The 21,484-nt window shown below is 39.5% G+C and overlaps 1 protein-coding gene across 4 annotated transcripts in view; it reads left to right on the forward strand.

Moving 5' to 3' along the window:
- The window catches only part of fam13a (family with sequence similarity 13 member A), a 49,934-nt gene that overhangs the window by 13,940 nt on the left and 14,510 nt on the right, over positions 1 to 21,484 (forward strand). For 3 of the 4 annotated variants that reach the window (XM_085459061.1, XM_085459063.1, XM_085459065.1), the window contains exons 6-12: positions 553 to 645; positions 1,346 to 1,432; positions 6,305 to 6,549; positions 12,430 to 12,471; positions 17,174 to 17,215; positions 17,325 to 17,519; positions 18,368 to 18,566. In XM_085459061.1, coding sequence (XP_085315187.1) covers positions 553 to 645; positions 1,346 to 1,432; positions 6,305 to 6,549; positions 12,430 to 12,471; positions 17,174 to 17,215; positions 17,325 to 17,519; positions 18,368 to 18,566 — 903 coding nt within the window. The remainder of the gene's footprint in view (positions 1 to 552; positions 646 to 1,345; positions 1,433 to 6,304; positions 6,550 to 12,429; positions 12,472 to 17,173; positions 17,216 to 17,324; positions 17,520 to 18,367; positions 18,567 to 21,484) is intronic. The other variant, XM_085459062.1, reaches the window with a different exon arrangement.

A 21,484-nucleotide genomic window follows, 5' to 3' on the forward strand; every position in this document is an offset into this window, starting at 1 on the left:
GTAGGAAATCCCTCACCCAGAAAAGATTGTCTAACATACAAACATGCACATATACACAAAAACACTAACACACTAACACACACACACACACACACACACACACACACACACACACACACACACACACACACACACACACACGTGACCTGCAGAGGCATCATACCTCCTGACCTTCCTTGCAATGCCTGTGAACATAGCACACATGATCGGTGGTTTGCCTTTACTTCCAGTTGTAAAATGCAGACCGCCAGCACGTGTGCACGGCAGTTTTTAGTGATCGTGTGTGTTTGAGGAGGCAGACTGTCATGCTGTTTAAATCTGTGCTCAGCTGTGTTGATAGGAGCTATTAGAATAAAACACAACAGCAGAACCCACCTACCCTGACATATTTCACATCTACTATATATATGAGATTCTTATTCCATGCATAAGGACTGGAGAAAAAGCTTCCTGGCCTTTATTAAAGATGAGACGTTACCTCTTTTGTTAATTGGCTGTATGTAAGATGTGTATTACAGATGTGACTCTCCTTTGTCCTCTTTCTTGTACCAGGAGACTCAAGTGGCAGATGCAGACACAAAGAATTCATCCAGCCATCTCGATGCAAAGACAACAGCCCCACTTACTAGGATGAAAGTAAAGCCTGTGTGTTTGTGTCTTTGTTTATGCATGTATTCATACCTGTTATGAAAGAAGAAATCTGTCCAGTGTGAAGTGTGTGTTTGTGTGTGTTCTCGTTTATGCCTGGCATTCCCAGATCTGCCTTCCAAGAACCTTTTAAATTCCCTTACATAGTCGCTTTTACAACAGCACTATAATCTGTGTGACGCAATTAACACAACATGGGCATGTTTTGGAAAAGCTGTTTTGTAATGCTATATTTGTGTGCATCTGTGTGGGTTATTGTGTAGTGACTAGCGTATACCACATGCAATACCACATGTATTGTTTTTTCCTGTCACTCAGTGAAGCAGACGATGACCTTTTTAGTAGTTTGCGTTTTGTTGCTGATAACTTATCAGGTGACCAAGTTCAACCTAAATTTAAAAAGCATTAACATTTATTCTTCTAAAACATTAACAGCTGTAGATCTTCACTGCTCACAATACCACCCACTGGAGTTTTATGATGCAGCGTAAAATTATTTTAGTGACTCAGTTGTCTTTTTTTTGTTTAAATTCTGTTGTTTCAAAACAGCTTTTTGAAGTGTTTACACCTTTCTTGATGAATGCAATGCTATTTCTGTGGTTTACATTCATACATACCTTCTAAAGTTATTCAGATAATTTTACTATGTACTATAAATCTCATTGTCTGCTGTTATCTGTGTGTACACCTTTTCAAGATTGGCCACCTAAACCAAACAGGAAATGCAGATCTTCCGAAGAAATCCTGCACCAACGCTCCAAATGCAAAAACAAGAAAAAAGAAGGTACAAGAGACAACCACGTGTCAGCATGAATAATTGCACTGTTGTTTTGGCCTCCTAGTTTATTACATTTTATTTCATATTTCATATATACATTTATAGGGCTTCTTATCTGCTGTATTGCCTTAGTGCTGATTACCCTGAAGTTATCTCTCAGACTGCCTGCGATGCCTAAAGCCCTCTGCTTGGTCACGTGACATGATTTGATAAAGACAATTTGCTACAGGAAACAACGGCATAGTTATTTGCAGAGAGAGAAAAACAGTGGCTTTGGTATGCTGTCTTACTACAGATGAGGCCCGACACTGAAATAGGCAATTAGGGGCAAAAGGGCAATAAAACCCTGGAGAATTCCTGTCTGTGCACATGTTTTACAAACTGCTCAGGAATCATTTATTGGAAAGATGTATTTGTAAAGTATAAATTTCTCCTTTAGTCAGTTGAATTGAATGATAAATTATTACTATTTAGTATTTTATCACATATGCAGTTCAATGAGAGTAATTTTCTTAAGGTTGGTTTCAGCTTTGAGACACATTAAAATGATCTTGCTGTTTGTTTTGAGCGTAGTTTAAACAAAGCTCTGAAGCCATAAATGTGTTTATCATATCCAAGCTTGTGTCACTGTGAGATAAAAGAAATGCTGACTGATAGCAAGTTAAGCTCAGAAGGGTAAAAACATCTGCCGATGAAGGACGTTTTGCTTTCATTTGTGCCCTGCAAAGAATTTTTTGCTTTCTAGCAGAGGTTGTGTAGAAAACTGAAGAGTATTTTTAAACGTTTCACTTCAACCTTCGTCTCTGGCTTCACAGTCTGTGCGTGTCAGTGTACAGCTAAGCGACAAATGAAATACACTTCCAGTGAAGGTTAACGTTCGCTCATTGCTTTTCAGGTTTCTGCTGCTTTAAAGTTTTATTATAACAAATGTGACAAAAGAATTTAGCTAGTGTTTAGATAAAGTTTTTATAAAAACTTTGTTCAAAATTGGCTTCATCCAGTTTACATCTGTATGTGACTTTTATTAAGACGTGTTATTGTGTGAAAAATTACATCAAGTCAAATAATCACATGCCAGTAATCAACCCGAGCACACATGCGTACGTGCTAAAGCAGTCTCTGGCATTCTCCGCGTCTGAACACTGGGCTCGCTTGGTCTTGTTTTGAATGGCATTTGGCCTGATTTTTGCACGCAGGCTTGGCAACCCTGATTATCATTAATAAAGATCAACAATTGGTTCTGTTGTAAAATGCAGCACAGTAATAATTTACAGATGCATGGCGTCCACAAGATTAACTGTTTTAATTTGTGCTTAACTCAAAGTATTCAGGTAATCATTTTACTGTTTTTGTCTGAAGTAATATCTGAGTACTCTGTATAAGAATGCAACTAGTGCTTATTACTAAAAAGGAAGGTCAACAGGGAAGCCCTCACATTCAAGAGGGTATAATGATGAAATGTTCATACAGTTGCCCAAAAGACAAATGAAGTAATCTCAAAATACAGTTTTGTGTAAACAAAGCAATCAGCTGCACTTGTTTGTACTGTTGGCTTGTTTTATTTATTTTTTTCATCTACTTTTTATGTTTCTATGAAGTTTTAAAATACAAAGTAATAGATAATGGAAGAAAAAAGTCAAATATTTTCTCTGAAGTCTAGTGCAGTAGAAGTAGAGTTTCATAAAGACAATTCTCCAGTAGAATACGGGCCTCAAATTTGCACTCAAATAAATGCACTTAGATACTTTACACGACTAAAAAAAGCTGTATAGCTTTCCCATTGATGGTTGCTAAGAGCAACAGCATGTTCGACTTAAATGTTCGACCATCAGCAGCAAACTAGTGACGTCTTTTGCTTAGGAGCCAATGAACCACTAAACCCATCAACCTGAACGTCCAGCTGCTGAGTCTCATTACAAAAGCTCACAATATCCCATTCCTGGAAGTCTTAACTTCCTCTCAAAATTAAAATGGTGTTCACAGATAAAAGACTGACCTTAAGAATTTATCAAGCGATTCATGGTCACTTTAAATATTAACTTTTATTGCTATTGTTTCCCAGAGCCTCCAGTAAAAACTCACTTTCCCCATAAAGCTAAGCTTAGGAGGGGTTTGGCTTCTTTACTGCTTAAGAAAACATATTAAGTGTTTGTTTTTTAAATGATCTCCACTCACACATTTCTACCAGAGCTACACCAGGTTTCTGAAGTCCTCTAAGGACAAAGTCTTGTCAGTCTATAAAATACTTTTTATTAGCCTCAGGTTATGTCTAACAGTAAAAGAAAAACACACCCACTTACTTAAATTGGAGAGCCTTTAATCTGTTTGTTTTATCTTCTAGATTTATCATACACCTCTTTTAAACTTGAAACTTGTGTTTTGTTTGACCAACACATTTATACTCATACATGATCTTTGGACTGTAAAACAAACAGCTGTTACTGGCAGAGTATTAGTTATTCCCTCTTGCTGAAAAAACAAAACTGTCACCGTGGAAAATCACAGAAACGCTTGAGTGCTTTTTTTTTTAATTGGCAGATGCCCGCTTTTCTTCTTTTAAAGCTCAAATGTTTATATCAAGACCCACCATTTAAAACATTCATAAGAAATGACTGTGGCAATTGTGCAAGCAAGAGGTATGGATCACGTTGCACCATCAAGTAAACAGAGTTCTGTGAGTACTTGTTTTGTGGCCAGCCACAGCTTCCTTTTTTATTGTAGCAGGTTCAGAGAGAGAAAACACAGAGTTCTAAATATTTCATTTGGCTTTGTTTGAAGTCTTTTGAGATTTTACTCACAAATTATAAGTTAATCCATGATTTAGAAACCAGGTCATATCCTCATTTAGGTTTGTCAGGAATTTTTGGTCTCTTTCGCTCCTGATTTTTGTTCTAAATGCGTAGGCCAAAACCAAAACCGGGTGTTTAGCCCTCTGTTTGATTTGTATGGCTGTGCCTTTATTGAGAGATATAACATGATTTCATGTTATCTTCTGGCTAAAACCGCAGTCACACAGGCCTACAGGCCAGTCTGCAACCCCTGGCCACAAATGGACATTCTCTGACTAGTTGGAAGTTGCTAGGCTGTCGCCAGGTGAAACTGATTTCAAAAAGGGTGCTGCACCAAAATCCTCTCTACAACACAAGCAAAGTGTAGCTGTTGACTGGAGTTTGCATGGAAGGAACACTCACAAACTACTTATTGAGCAATAGAAAAAATCTAAAAAACAAACAGAGATTGCTCACTTTTCACAGTAAAAGTTGTACCATAAACAACACGTTTCTAATGGCACAACTGTTTGCAGAAGAGTCAGTCGCTTCCGTGCAAACCACAGTCTGCCGCTGCAATCCTGTAGCAGCCAAAGCATTCACAAGGAGTCAATTTTACAGCAACAGCCAACTTCCACAACTGCTCTCTAAGCAGTAGTGGAATATGCATTTTTCCCTAATAACTAGTGGCTGCTATTTAGTCACCAACAAGCTTCTAGCACGATTCAGTTTAAATTTTTAGCTAATCCAAAACTGAAGAATTGATGAACTCATGCCATGGCAGTAAGTTGTTTGTCCATCCTCAATTCACACGAATCATTGGCTGCTGGTCAGATTTTAGTGAAATTATCACACAATGGTTACCTGTCTTCATCAAAATTGTGCTCAAGGTCGAGTCACGTTTATGATTTTATGGGCAGTAACTTGTGAATTGTGATGGACTGTGAGCAGGATGACTTTTTGTTTTTGAACACAAAGTTGTTTTATTAGAGACTGGAGAAATGTATTTATGTGTTCATTTATCCAATTGGATGTTGTTTAGTAGTAAAAGAAACATTAAAAATAAACACTAAAGATATCTTTTTATTCAAAAAAAGGAAAATACAAAAGTAGAACATCAAAACACAGAACGTAAGGAAATACAGTAATATAGAGAAACCAGGCTATGGTAACATCTTACCTTTACCAAACACTGAAGTCCATTAACACAACACCCATTTCTACCATCTCTCACCATGACGTCTCCCCAGAGTGTGATGCAACATGCTTCAATCCTTTGCTAAAAATAAGCTGATGTCCACATTTATTTTCCCCCTTTTCCTCCCCTGCAGTTTTCCTGTGAACGACCGATTTAGCTGAATCAATCACAAAGCTCTGAGGGGCAAAATCCATACCAGGTCTAGCTAAAGAAGTTTGTTCGACTAATAATGTTCCCAATGATCTGCCCATTAAGTGCATCAGTGACTAAATGTCTAAATGGGTTGCTGCATCCATAGATTATTGTACAGCCCATTAAGTTAAACCCCAAAATGGAAATGTTCCTCTGATAATTGGTACAAAGACGAAAAAGCCTTTTAATTCAGCCTGCACACGCTCATCTAAAGACAAGCCCATTTTAGTGTTGGATATTTCTGGCCATTATCGATAGTTAAGCTAGTGTCAGACCCATTTGATGCTCCCCACAGCCAGCTATTCAGCTTCAGTGTGCGTGAGCAGCGAGTGCTCTCCACATGAGCGAGAAGAAAGCTCTTCGGCACGTTTCTCCTTGGTTTAGCTGGTCGTGACTCGGAAATGAAAAAGGGTAGTTCTCAGAATGTGGCTGTAATTAGGTTAAGATTCTTTTCCTATACAACAGTTGACGGCTCACGCTGTTTGTACCCTCTCAGAGTCAGCACGGTAAGGTTTATAAGATAGCTCCTTTTTTCCCTAACCCTTTTCCAGAAGATCCTCGAATGCATGCTTTATAGTTTATAGCAACCTGAGCAAAGGTGTCACGTGTGCATTTCTGTGTGTTTGATTGTACAGAAATGTTATCGGCAGTGTATCAGTTGCCTCCCGTGCTATCTCAAATTTCCCCTCACGAGACCTCTCACCTTTCTCTGTGACACAGGTGAGGAAAGGGAAAATTGACAGCATGACTCAAGTGGTCCCCCAACCCAGCCTCTCTTCCAGGGCGCCCTACCACGCAAAACCTTTCTCCATACCAATAGTTTTGCCCCTGACCTCAGAGCTAAGGACCCCCAGCGCAGAAGCAATGGAAACTACACCCATGTCTCACCAAGCCACCTCAGACACTGCCTCCCACGTCGACCCTCACGACGTCAGCCTCTCTGAAAGCATGAAGGGCCTCAGCAGGTGAGTGTGTCTGGTGTAAATTATAAAAAAAAAAAACCCCATTATCGATGGCTATGTGTGATTTATGTTTAAAGTGTTATTTGTGAATCTTGTTTTTCAAAAGAGTTTAAAAACCAGGCTCATTTACTCTGAAAAATGTGGCCAGCCACTCTTTCAGTTTTATGACTTTATTAGCATCACAGTATTGTCTGCATGATGCTTATGACTGGTGTAAAATCATGTAACACACACAGCCACACACTTCACTGCTAGATGCCTGCATGACATTAAAAGATACCTTATGGAGTGAAATATGAAGGAGGGGCTCTTTTAGTGGTAAATAGTTCATGACTCCTGTATACATATGCAATGTGGTGTTAACCAAAGAACCTGTAGCCTGAGCCCGGTGGCAGCGTTTGTTTGGCGTGCAGAGCAGCCTGTCACAAGAAGCTGAAACTGGAAACCTCTTGGTGTTAAGTGCCGTCCTGGAATAGCAAGACTGCAGCTGTGTCTGTTGTTGAGGTTTTGCTTTAACTCGGAGTTTAGAGTAGAACTGCGTTCAATTGAACTTCACTCGTTGGCCAAAAATCACTACTATACTATTTAACATTAGCCTTTTTTTTAAACATGCTACTATTTATCCCAGTTTTTCTCTTTACATAGTGATAAATCAAAAGTGCGTAGAATTGGATGCGGGAAGTGGAAAAACTGCAAATTATAAGATATGAACATGTCGCATGTGATGCTTCCAAGTATTTGGATAAAAAAAGGTGACGACGTTTTTGGCTTCTGTGACCTTTAGTATAACATTAATCAGTGTCTGACTCCTGTCATCACAAGATCCTTTTACGCGTTACATAAAAGTTTAGTTTGACATGCAAACATAGAAACAGAGACAGCCATGCGTCCTATGAATGAGCAGAAAAAGTATTTGCCCCCTTCCTGATTCTTTTGGGGGGATATCTGTTATTCTTACATGTTTCAGATCATCAAACAGATTTTATTATAAGAAAATCGCGTTTGTAAATGATGATAATTTCATTTATTAATTGAAAAAAGCTATCCAAGCCTTGCCCTATGTGAAATATATTCATTAACTGTGAATAATCACATTTGTTTTGGTTTTTTCGGAACGGTGAGTTCAGTGATACGAAATCAGGAAAAGGGCGATATGTCTTTCACAGCACTGTGCTGCAAGGGTTTATATACATATAGCCAAGATCATGCACTATATTAACCCAGGTGCTGGAGTCAGAAATGCCTGGAATACATTAAAACCATTCTGTGCTTCCAAGGTGGCAAATGCTTTTGTCACCATGTCAGAGTGAGAATAAATCTTCAGGTGGATTTTCCCCACACCCTAAAATTCTCCTGGTCCACTTGTATCTGGTGGCTGTTTACCGAGTACCTCCATAATGTGCGTCAGCAATCTGAACTCACTGGTATTTAGTATTAGGCACATGCGATGTGCCAAAAGACTTGAATTACTTCACCATGTCTAATGCAAGAAAGCAGCAGATGCTCTATAGTCGTGTCTAACAAACTGCACTGTGGTATTTTTTGTGGTGTTTATAGAAATTTAATTTTCTGTTATCATGTGAAAAAATGCTTTACCATATAAGTCAAAATGATAATTTTCCACAAATATAAATCTGTGTTTTCATGTCTGTAGCTGTAACTCATGCCGGGCTGGCAGCTTGCTCTCGCTTTCTGTAGGTATGTGTCAAAGAAGTCTGTACCAGCATAGTGCTGCTTATACCACAGCTGGACCTGAACTGTTTTAGATCCAGTTTAGCTAAAATGAAAAGAAAAGTGCAGATTTATCTTGTCCAGGATAAGTTTGATTAAAATATGCCTAAAAATATGCTATACTTTTTTAAGGGAATAAAATGGGAAATCAGTTTAGTTTGCATCAAATTGATGGTAAAGAGAGCACCACATCATCGTTGTTTGTTGTTGTATCATATTAAATCTAACACATCGTTTCACAAACTGCTCCCATCCCGGGTCTTCACCACAGACTTAAGATCAAAATAATCCTTCTCAGGAGTTCCTGGAAGTAGCTCCACTTGTTGTCCACTTTGCTTTTTTTCTCTTCTGTATGTATCAGAATCCTCCATACACTAAGTTTGTTTGCCTCCGGCCGTCACCTGTACCTGAAATATATCACATTAATCTGATTCATCGTACAGGCCACTCTAGCCAGCATAGCAGAGTCATGACAAGCTGTTATTCTCTTAGCATTGCATTGTTGCACACTGGGAATGCATACTGGCTTTTCTGTTGAGTTGCCATGGTTCAGTGAATATCATGATGTAACCGCTGAGATTCTTAGAAGCCCGTTGGAAAAAGGTGTGAGTGAGGAACATTGCAGTGTGCTGTGAAGGCAGGTTCCCTGTGGGTTAGCAGTATTGTTGGCCGCCTGTCAGGAGGTCCCGTCCATCAGCCTGAACATCAGACAGCACACACTGTATTTGTAGAAAGAAGCTGCTGGCTAGATCAAACTGGTTTTCTAACAAATTGCATACTGGTGTATTTTTTTTTTCCAACACTCATATGAGACGGTGGCCGTCAGCTGTCACTCACACTGTAAGTAAGGTAAATATTTTGCTTGGCGCTCTGATCAGATTTGTGCTTATCAAACTAATAACTAATGACTGTCATATTTCATTTGTAAACCATCTAGACTGAGCTTCTGTGTTACCTTAACAATGTAATAAATATGTAGTGAATATAAAGGATATACAGTACAAGCAAAAGCAAAAAGTTTGTGCATTCAGTGAAGTCATGCTAAATTCCACTTTATGTTTGCAGCACCCGCTCAGATAATGGGTTTACGTAGCTTAATTTTAAGATTAGCAATGCAAAACACAGTGACAGCACCTACAAAGTAATGTCATGGAAAATGTTCACGTCGAGATTTTTAATCGTACGTCTCCTGTTGATGTCGTTGTCGTGTGTAATGGAGAAATTTGGGGTGGGGGGCAAGGTAAAGAAGGACTCGGTGAAAGCAAAAAAACTTACAGCTAGATTTTTTAGGTGAACATCGGGACTACGTTTTTTGTGGGGGTTTTACACATTTTTAAAAATGTTGAAGAAGCAGAGCGTGTCCAGATTGACCAACTTGCCATTAGTAGCTTTCCGCTTAACTCAAAGGGATCAGGCATTGTCGGAGTATGCCTACAAAAGCTTCTTGTTATCCCCTCAGTAAGGTAGTGGGTAAGCAGGATTTCCGCTTTTTTCTTTTGCAATTCACAGCGGCAGTGACGGCACGCACTATTTTAATACGCTTGCCAGACTGTGTAACACCCGGTAAGAACATGCGGATGTGGGGGAGAAAAAAACTCACCCGTAAAGCTGCAAAAGAATTTGGAAGAGTTATGTAGTTGAAGTACCCCTTCACTAAAACAAGGAGTGTATGCACATTTTCCGTACATTGGCCAATTTAAGAAGACTTTTGAAGCTCAGTAAACTTTGGCCCAATTTGATCGTGCCTGACTTGAAACCGAAATCCTTTGTTTTGAACTTGTTGATGTGCTGCCCGGATGGCCAAAGTGGTCCGCCCTCGCGTCAACATGCCCGCTGCTTACAGTAAGCCAATTGCAGGAACAGCACGTAGCAAAGCAGTAGAGTACTAAATATTGAGTGAATCTGATCCACAATAACATGTGCAAGCTGCTGACTAACTGTGCTTGTTTGATGTCATAGGGTTTATGTTCTTATGTATCTGACACTCATACTGAGATATATAAACATTCAAACGAGTATGTTTGATCAGTTTGCTTCAATCTAAGGAGAGGGAACTATTGCTGGAGAGATTAGTGTTGGGTTCACCACACACATTACTTCTCTCTTTTTATAGTATTGAGTTACTTCCTATGTAAAGTAACATTATAATACCATTTACTTCATGACATCCATGCTACTGTGTAACATCACCTGAGATGTGCTGTCAGGCAGCTACAGCTACGTCCGCACATTGAAGCAATGCGCTTGTTACACATGACTGTGACGCTGACAGGAGGTAATTAGCTGGCATTTCAGGATCTGGTTGCCTAGGTAACCCTGTACCGGCTTGAAGTTGAGAAACATTTATCTCGGGACCTGCTTTACATCGCTAGCAGTTATTTTGCCCGTCGTGGCTTGGAGTTGCCAAATATCATTCACTTTCTTCTGTCTGTGGTCACCACATCACTGCAAATTGTTTCCTGTGTGGACGCAGCTCTAAAAATATAACGTTGAACTTAACATATTCATGCACAAGGAGAGCATGGACACATCTTTAATCTTTATCTTTTATTTTACTATCACGTTATTGTTTCTTTGCACTGTAAATTCAAAATAATGTTCATATTAAACCTGTCAGGTGTGTAGACTGCCATCTTTGTTTTCCTTCCCACACAAACTGAGATTTTTTGTTTTGTTTAGTTTTCTGTTTTTTTGGAGAAACGTGCATGCGCATGAATTTTTGTTTTTTATAAAAACCACTCAGCAAGTTGAAGGGTTATGTTTATACCAATATTGTAATACTAATTAGTTCAACAATTAGTTTTCCTATTAAATGTCAGATTACCATATTAGATTAAATTATTGCAATGTTGTATCTAATAATGATTGTTAAGACTTAGAGAGACAGCTTGACTTCTAACTAGCAGCAAAAGTACAAAAGTGCTTTAGTTATTACAGGTTTGGGTAATTAAAGTGTAAGTATACTATAAATAGTGTAATGTGCATACAATATACTCCTTTTATAGAGCTGAGTATAATACAAATACCATATTTTATGGTCAAATTGTATGTTTAGAGCAGCTGTGAGTAAATTGGCAGAGCAGGTTAGCAGTTGTCCTGCAAATTTCCAAATGCCCTTGAGCAAGATGTTGAAATCGAAGCCCAAAGAGTAAACATAGGAAACACTGCTGAGGTCAAGTGGCCTGCTTTTAACAACCATATTTGTTCAAACTTATAAAATTAGATGATCAGATGGTAAAAGTAATATTTTTCTCCCTGACTCTCTGTGTAGTTAATTAGCTGATTGTTTTGAAATCAAAGTAAAAGCCTGCACTGGATTGCAGTTACAAAACTATCTGCTGTTCCGTTTTTGGTCAGCATTTGGTAAACCAAACCTTTTGTCCCAATGTTATTTAGATCTAAATATAAAGCACTGTAAGAGTTGCTTACACAGCTACTATCTTCTTACAGAAACATCCAAATAAAGTCCTAACAGTTTTATAAAATGTAGTAATAAGTCACAGTGTTTTAAACTGAAAACATGCCTCTTTGTTTCCCTAATTTCTTGAAAATTGTTGATTAATTTGTAAAGTGGATGAATCGGTTTTATTTATTTAAAAGGTCTCATACTAAATTTAATGAACATACAGAAACCTTACTGAGATCTGTCAGCACTTTTTGATTTTTTAAAGGTTTAACATTACAACAGTTCACGTATTTGTACCAATCTTTTTTTTCTTTCCTTGTCTCAGATAATAAAGAACTGAGCTCTGCTTAGGCAAACAAAACCAGGCGATTGTGAAATTTTTTAACTAGGATATGAAAAAGTTAGGCAACCTCAAAATTAGTGCCAAGGTTGAGTTCCTCTTATTGTTGCATAATTTCATCCTGTGCTTCTGGCATACATGCAGCAGCAGCAGTAGCACCTCAGCCTATATTCCAGAGCAGCACATAGTTCTCTTGGTTCATAATAATTACCCGAGACAAGCTCCACAAAGGCACTGATCTGTAGCACTGCATGGCCATTATTCTGCAGACAAAAGCCAGTCTTGTGCATGTCCTTTTTTTAGCTGCAGGGAAATCTACTGTTGTGTGGGGAAATGTAATGTTTTGATCTCACAGGACTTTGCGCATCCTGCACGCTAATTGAGTCTGTTTGTTTTCATATTTCAGCTCCCAAGATGAAGACAGACCAGTATCTCCTTTCTACATGAGGTAGGCCTCCTGTATATGTGTTAGAAAGCAGGCAGGACGGGAACAGACTGTGTTGTTTTTGATCGGAGGTGTGGGGGAAGTGGCTGCATGCTGCCTCAGTGCATTATCATCAGAAACAATGAAGCTGCCAGTGAGAGGGGCAGCAGGGCAGCATGCACATGCAACAGTTTGCTCAACACTGTTTGGTTATTGTCGCAGAGACAGCACGTTGTCAGAAACACCGGCCAAGTAGAGGACGCAGCAAAAGACAGTGTTCACAGATGATGTGCTGATTACAGATACATACGTGGACTCTTTTTTTAAAGTATATTTAATGCTGGCAAATATTTTGCACCAGCTTCCTCGTATGAATTCATGCCAGTAAAAAATCTTGAATAGTTTTATCCTCCTAAATGTGAGGATTTTCCTTTCTCAGCAATGTTTCTTTTAAAAGTCAGGATAACAATTTAGAGATAACTGATGGTGACAGTAATCTTTAGTTGAGGCAGTGTTGTTTCTCTCTGTGTATCTCTAAGTGATCACCTATAAACTCTTCCCATCCCCACTCACTTGTCATGCTCACGTTCATTGTGAGTAACTCCATTTCCTACTTGTCCACTGTCACATGCACACATCTAGTTGGAAGCACAGCTGAGCTGTCTGCTAAGGTCTACATGCATCTGTGACATACAAAGGCTCTCACACTGCCACTTAGTTGGTTAACCTCAGCCCGGTCAAACTGGATCACAGATTGATGTATTTTATTTCATTTTATTTCATTTTCTGTTTTGATTTGCCAAGAGCCTCTGAAGGTCCTGGCTAACATCTGACTGTGGTGTAATACTGGATTACCTGAGCGAACGTTCCCGGTTACACAGTGCCGGGATTTAGCTGGCATAAGCTTCAGCTGGGAAAGCTTTGGAGTTGTTCCGTTCCCACTTTTTACGCCTTAAAGACCTGTTGACTTTAAAACACCAAAACAACCACTGACTAGAGAAACACATTATTTTGGTCTTACTGTTATTTGCAAAGTAGTTTTCTTAGTTAGGGGGTCCAGAGTGAAGCAATTAAATTCAGCAGTCCTTAAGCTTTTCTACAACAAAGAGTTGCCCTGTTGGCTTTTTAAACACAAAAAAATGCACAATAGGGGAATTAAAATGAGAAGACCTGTCATATCGTCACAGAGCAGACTTAAAAGTTCAGCAAATCTTACAGACGCTATAAAATTGGAAGTCCAAATTAATGTTTTGAGTCTGCCTGGAACTATATTTCTTTAGGATTTTATAAAATAATGTTTGTTTTTATCAAGATAAAGAAGACTTATACTGTTCTCATGCCTGTTTATAAAGTAGAAAGCTAAAGAATTTTTCTTGGATGATAAGACCTCGAGGATTACAGCGTTTGGACAAGAAACAGTGAGCCCATAATGCATGATGAAACCACAGCTTTGTATTGTGTTACCAGAGCCAGCATAGATATTTGCCCTTTTGACCCTATCTTTATAGGGTGTGGCTTCATATTTATTGCACAGACATGAGAATGGCCAGTCAGTCAGTATCACCAGCCAGAAAAGAAGGACATTTCATAAACACATTTATTTATTCTTAAGAATTTATTAGTATTAATATTTTAAGTTTGTGAAGGCGTTTCACCTCTCATCCAAGAGGCTTCTAAAGGTGGACGAGTCCCAGGTATTTAATCCCTTTGGAACAGGTCAATGGATCACTGTTGATCATGTGAGTCATCCCATGAGCCAAGGTGTGAACAAAGGCGAGGATCATTACCATCAGCGGGGGTTAAGGGTGGAACCACGGTGAAGAAACCTTGGATGAGAGGTGAAACTCAAACGAAGTCCAGTTTCCTTCTTTTTCAAGCTCTCAAGACGACCATGATCTGGATGAATGAGAATCTACACGGACATCTTCATTAATGCGTCATTATCACTTCCTCTTGTGTATCAGTTATCGATACACAGGCACTTTAAACACAGTCATGAGCACTGTATTGAGTTTCCCTGTAATTCCCACCCTCAGTCACAAAATGCCAGTCTAATTTTAGGCTGAAAAACTGGTTACCACTTGAACGCATGTTGAAGTGTAACACACCTTGGTGCTGCATAAACCTTTAAGATCATGTTGTCTCAGTCAAAAGTAACTGGAACAAACCTGAGCAAGACAACTGTTAGCTGACATGCAACTTGTTCTCCATGACTCTTCAGGTGTAAAGCTAAAAATAGTAGAACTAAAACAAATGGTATCAAGTTTGTTTAAAGACAAAACACTCATGCCGTGGTTATGGAGTAACAACAGAAATGACTCTCGGTGTACGTTTTTACAGCTAGGCAGTGAAATTTCACACTCACTTTGTTAATCTGCCGTTTACCTGGGCTTTTTGGCGTAGTTTTATATGTTAGAGTACTTTCTAGAAAGGATTGGTAACTTTGCCCGTTCATATCCTGGCAGTGATGTTCCTGTTGCGCTTGTGATGTAATGAGTCGTCCCTGTTGCCCCTCAGGTCTATTTTTCCCAGAGTTCATAGCTAAGAATGTCTTTATTACTCACCAGACAGCCATCCCGTCACATACCACAGTGGTTTTACAGTTACCTCTTCAGCTGAAACCAAGTCAGTGGGGCACTACGCTCTCTGGGAAGTGATGCCATCTTCCTCAGAAAACTGCAACACTTCTTATATCATGTGCCAACCAAAAGACTATTTGGCTCGACTATAGCTGCTAAATCTTCAGGAACCAAAATCTTTTGTAGGTAGTGATGCTAAGCTTAAATGTCTAAATGTTTAGACTAATGTCTAAAAACCAATATGGATGGAATGTTTTTTGCTGAATTTTTAACTAGAGTACAGCCCACTGTGTATGGTTTTAATTTCTGATCCATATTTAGTTTTTTTTTAGGTTAAAAGAAGACAAATAATCATGTGTTACTCCTTTGGTTGGCTCTATCGTATCCCGAGATGAATCTGAGAGTCACGGGATCATTTAGATATAAATACATTTTTCCTAGCTTCCTGTACATCTAAATCTGGATCTTTTTCGTATGGGAAACAGTTCAAGCTGAAGTCATGGTCCAGGATGAACAGACAGTAGTACACAACTTTTTTGTTGTAAGCAGCTGCAAGCTAAAAAAAAGCCATGATCTACTGTCATGGTGCTATATTTGCAACTTAGAGCATGGCCTTGGTTTGTTAGTCAGAGTGCCATAAATGTTTCTTGAATTATGACAGTCATCGAGTCATAGACCAAATATGTAATTGACTGTCTTATCACCTTTTACCCCCGCCTGCCTTTCGCATGGGCCACAGCCCTAGAAAGTTGTAGACAGCTCTAGAAACGTCTGTCGTATTTTAGGCTTTAGTATAGATCGAATGTTCAAAATGTGACATTTGTGACAGCCACTGAATCAACCATCCCTTTAACTTGTCGCAGATTTGTTACACGGTAGCAATTTTCTTAACATGATATAACCAAGGCGTTCAGTTTCTGCTTCTGTCACAACTTCCCCTTTCTGTTTTTCCCTCCGTTAAAAATGAAACTGCACTGAAGAGAAATGTGATTTTGTTTTCAGGAATTTGTATTTGTGAGTAGAGAAACAGAAGATTTAAAAAAATCCCATGTGGATTATTTGAATTCCTTATACTTGTGAGTACTTTACAACTTTGTTACTATTACACAGTGCAGCAGGCTTGCTTTTAACTCGGCCCGGCATCCTGCCTTATAGATTTGTTATAGATTTGGTAATATCAGTACATGCCTGTGGCATGTTACACAGCTCCACCACAGTCACCTTCACAGTACACCATCATGCCGTTATTATCTGGTCTTTCATCAGCGATCCCATTTCCAGTTGTTATTACTGTCAGCACCACTGTTTATGGAAGATTTCGTTTGAGGTCACCCTCGAAGATGTTGAGGAAGCTGTAGTCCAGGAAAAGCAGACATGATGTCGATCAGTTGGTCGAGGCCAAAGCAACTTCCTGAGGAGAGCGGATTTTTCTTTTGCTGTGCCAACTTAGTCACAAGAGTAATGTGTTAATGTAATTATGATCTAACACTTAGCTAAATATGTAATAAAAAAAAAAAGACCAAAAAGAAACCACTTAAAACTCATTCACCCTGTAACCTATAAAATGTGAGAAAATGACCCTTTACATCCTAACCCTACGGTCACAAAAGATAATGTTTAAGATTTTTTATTTACTTGTTTTTTCTCAGTTAGACTTTGTAGGAGGGAAAATACTGAAACATCGAAATATTTTCAGACGTCTGAATAAAACCTTTTAACGATGTTTAAGCAGTGGTGATGTAACAGCGGTGTTATGTTTTTTTCTACAAGCATTCAGTTGAATCCAGGTACTTACACAGGTTACAGACACATTTCATGCTGCATATAGTTTACAATCCTATTGCTTTACCCTACAAGTATTTAACAAACAGAGGGCGTTAAAAATAAAACCAAAATGAAGTCAGAGATCAGTATAAAGGTCCATGACCGTGTACTCTGCTGCTGGACTTACTGGTAGCCATGGAAGCCAGCCACTTTGCTCCCCAAGGATCCATTTAAGCTCTGAACGCAGCTGAGTTTACCTCTCACCCATGCACTTGATCACCAAAGGCCACAACGTGAGCCTCGGGGGATTTTCAGTGTTGCTCAGTGACCTATGTGAACACTTGTTTCTGCGCATTAAGCTTCCCTTCTTGTTTTTCTTTCAGTAACCACCTCTCGCCCGTCCACTGCAGACCTGGTGTGGTAAAGTAGGTATATTTCTGCTTAAAATAAAAATAAAAAGCAAAGCTCTTATGAAACAGTGAAGAGCATAAAATGGTGGATTTCCTTATCTACTCATTGTGTTGCTCCCTGAAGTTTTCTGGACAGGACCATACGCTCAGCAGTGGAGCAGCACCTCTTTGATGTGAACCCCTTAGAGGATCAGCATTCAGACGCCCACGAATCGACCCCGTGCCCTTCACGGGTGACACTAACAGCGAGGCAGAGACGTAGGCACCAAAGAGAGCAGCAGCATCAGGAGGAGGGCCAGAAACACAGGGAAAAAAACAGGTACCGTGGGCGTGGCATAATCATAATCGATGTTACTTGCAGAAAGTGGCCTTCATAGTGGAAGCACTACATCGTGTTTCTCCTCATTTATCATCTTAAAGCAAAATAATTGTAATTTACTTGTCGTACTGACCACTCAAAGCACTTTAACCACACGTTCATACAGCCTCTGCCTCGCATACATGGTCAATTTAAACTCACTAGGTTACTCAGCCTGCATGTCTTTGGACTGTGGGAGGAAGCCGGAGTGCCCGGAGGCAACCCACGCAGGCACAGGGAGAACAAGCAAACTCCACGCAGAAAGGCCCCGGCCAGGGTCGAGACCAGGGAGCTCCCTGCTGTGAGGCAACAATGCTAACCACTCCACCATTGTGGCGCCCACTTTCATTATGGAGGTCTGACCTCAGAGGCTTCCTGCAGTGATACTACAATGATACTTTCAGTTGATGTTTCAGTTTCAGTAAACAGTGGTGAAGTTTTGTTCTGTGGGGAGAGCTTTAGTGTGCAGTCATAATAACTGGTATCATTCCAGTAAGGAGCTAATCCTTGTTGATGAAGACCTGGTGGAGTCTGAGAGATCAGCGGCACGTGGATTTTGGGGAGTGTCTCAACAGCAGAAAATGTTAATAAGACAGGACAGTAAATAGACTTAGCACAAACACTAAACAGCACATTAGCTGCTTGAGAACATATAAAAAACGCATCGGGATGACCTTGGGCATTTGGTTTCCAGAAGCATTTCATCCGTTTTTAATCTGATTTAAAACCGAGCAAGGCGAGCAGAGAGAGAGTCCGATGGAAGGCAGATGTCTTATTTCCTCACCCTTTTCCTTTTCGTCTGACAACAGAGCGCCTTCCGTCACAGGAGACACCAACAAGGAGAACGTCCCGTCGAGCAGCAGTTCAGGCAGCGTGGGGGAAGACATGAGCAGCCGTGTGGACTCACAGGAAGGCCAGAGAAGTCACGCTGAGCGAACCCCCAAACCCAGGAAGCCAAAAAAGAGCCCAACTCTCATGCAGCTAAGCGAGAACACGGCTGCCCACGCAGTGAGTCACACCTTGTACTCCCCGTCTCTTTTCATCTTTATGAGTGTGACATTTTCCCTCCTTCTTTACTATTATAATTATTATTATTAATAATATTATCATCGTGAATTCATTCCTCTTTTCCCCTTGTGCACATGGCGTCACCACATGCAACAACTTCTCAAACTAATGTACCAATGATGAATGAAGCATTCATCTCAACTCCCTGCCCTCCTTGTTTCTGAGTCACCGCAGATAATTGCCTATTGCAGTTGACAAGAATCACTAAGTGGAGGCTGTGCAGCATCCTAATGGTGCTCTGCCATTAGACACCAGCTTGTAATGTGCAACATAATGCTAATTGTTGCCCACTCCTTCAAATGTAAAGGCCAATTATGAGAGTGCAGTTAGCCGCTGCTTTTATCTGTTTTAGATGTCATGTGGATACATGAGTCCAGAGGTTTCTTTAGTACTGAGTACTTTTTAAAAATGTAGTAAAATACTTACTGACAGAGATTCTTATTCGGATCATTAACAACAACGCAAAAAGTGATCGGCAGCAGGGAATTAAATTCAGTGGAAAGGAAATTATTGATTTAAAAGGGCGGAAGCTTTGGCTGATTATAGCAACAGCTGTGTTTCAACAAACAAAGAGAAAATATTAAGTTGAAAATAAAGAAAAAACCTCAAAACAGAAATGTTTTGATGATAGTCATACACCAGTTCTATGTTTGTTGGCCACTTTATTTATAAACATTTTAAATACGGCAGTTTAAAAAAATGTATTCTGATCATTTGTGTGTTTATATTCTATGTTTTTTTTTATAAACACAATTAGCTCACACTCAGTTTTAACAATATAAAAATATTGATTGTATGAGATCATTGCTTGATTCTAAATTAAGCAGCAGGTTTGCTTTGCAGTAGCTGAATGCAGCAGGCGTTTCAGTAACTGTGAATAAAAAAAAGAATTTATTTATTGAGTTTTGGAGTTTACTGCTACATATATTAACTACATCATAGAATATCTAAGGGTGGGTTTTCAGGATTGGGTAATAAATTGTGGAATTACTTGATTTTTACAGTATTTTAATGAGGTGAAGTTAGTCCAGCACTTTTTGTTTTCTGACATTTGTTTGTCTTCTTTTTTATGTGAGGAGGAAAAAGTATTTTTGTCTCAAAACTCACATTGAGAGAGAAAGATAAGAGAGAAGGCTACTTCAGTTAGTTAATGGGCCTTTGATTAATGAGCTTTACAACTTTGGCAACTTATTTATTGTCAGTTCAGTTTTTAAACAAGTAAATATATTCAAATTGGAGCTTTTCAACTGTGACATTTTATATGTTAAATAAGTAATTAATTATTTTAATAGTTTATTTAATGGTCTGATTGTAAAAAAATTAATTTAGTATACTCAGCATTCAGGTAGTGTGTGAAAGCCCTGAAAGTCACAGCAAGGTCACGGTGTGTGGTGCTTGTGGCTCAGACTTGTAGTAACCTGATCTCTGCAGACTCTTGAGTACGACTTCACAGTTGGCTCTTAAGTGACTTTTGCTGATGTAAAGTTGAGCCGCACCGTTTCGTCTCATTTAAAATAGCTTTGTTGCGTTTACACACTCGCACTCAGTGAGCAGAATTCGATAAGTGCAGACTGTTTTTATTTTTTGAGCCTCCATGAATCCTCCTTGCGCAACAGCACAGATGACACAGAGTCCCTTGACACACATACGGTGAATGCATGATAACTGGCACCACTGTGATTGGACGGTTAGATGACTGTAAGTATCTGTCTCCGTTGGTGGGCACAGCTGTCTCTGTGACTGCCAGCTCTTTAGGTCAAGAGTCACTGAACTGCATGCCAGGCGCCAGCTCCCAGATGTCTGTAAGGTGTTATAAAGCAGCATGTTCTGGACTATTTGACTTCTGCAGTTGCTGGGAAGTTCAGATTTGTGGTTTTAAGTGAAATTTCTCAGTTACGTTTTAATTCAGTATAGACTTTGTTTCTTGCAGTGAACATCATCAGGCCAAAATTGATGCGTACCCAAGAATCTTCATGGCCTTTGCATATTGTGTGGTTAAGTGCTAAACGGGATAGCGTGCTAAGCTAAGATGATTAGCTGATACACACTGCACTGCTAAAGCATCAGCATGCAGGAGCTGCTAATCTTTGTGCATCTTTACTGACAAGTGTAGGTGACCAGCATGAAAAGTAGCTTTGCACACTCCCCCTGACACAGACTGACAACAGTAAGCCCACGTCAGGTATCACATTCAGTGATCAAGTGGCCTTTATCACATATTTAGGTTTGTCGAGCATGATATAAGCAGTCCAATGAAATTAAAAGCAAAAACAAGATGAGCTCATCAGAGCAAAACCCATTAAAAAATAAATAAATAAACAGTTGCAAAATTATGCCACTTAGCTAATTACAGTTTGAATGTGTGTGGTTTTAATAGTTCAAGGAGTTTGCTGATAAAAGATCTGATGATAACCAGAAACGCAGATGCTCAGGCACACAGAGGCTCTACTAGTTCATCTGAAAGCAATGTTGTTGAGCAGGTTGTTGTTATACAAGGGACAAGAGTAAGCAGGCTGGCAAAAAAAAGTGAGCAAACCAAAGGCAGAGTCCAAAAAACAGAGAAGGTCAAACAAAAGAGAGGAAAGTTACCAAACGATGAAACGTCTGAGAAAGGTCATGTACAAGAGGAGCGATATATGCCTCTGGATTAAAACCAGGGGAATAACAGTGATAATTCGGTGTTCTGCTGGGAAGCCCTGAGGCCTAGCATTGATGTAGATGCTGCTTTCACACATACCACCCCTCCCAAACATTCCTGCAGACCATGCGCACTCCTCATGTTAACTGCAACCTCCCCCAACAGGAAAATCCCTCAAACACAAAGCCCAAGGCATTGACCTGATCTCTAAACTCACCCC

Source organism: Copadichromis virginalis, linkage group LG6 (assembly GCF_057382275.1).
Source record: "Copadichromis virginalis isolate Kocher_CV1m ecotype Utaka linkage group LG6, C_Virginalis_male_GT1.1, whole genome shotgun sequence".
Lineage (NCBI taxonomy): Eukaryota > Metazoa > Chordata > Actinopteri > Cichliformes > Cichlidae > Copadichromis > Copadichromis virginalis.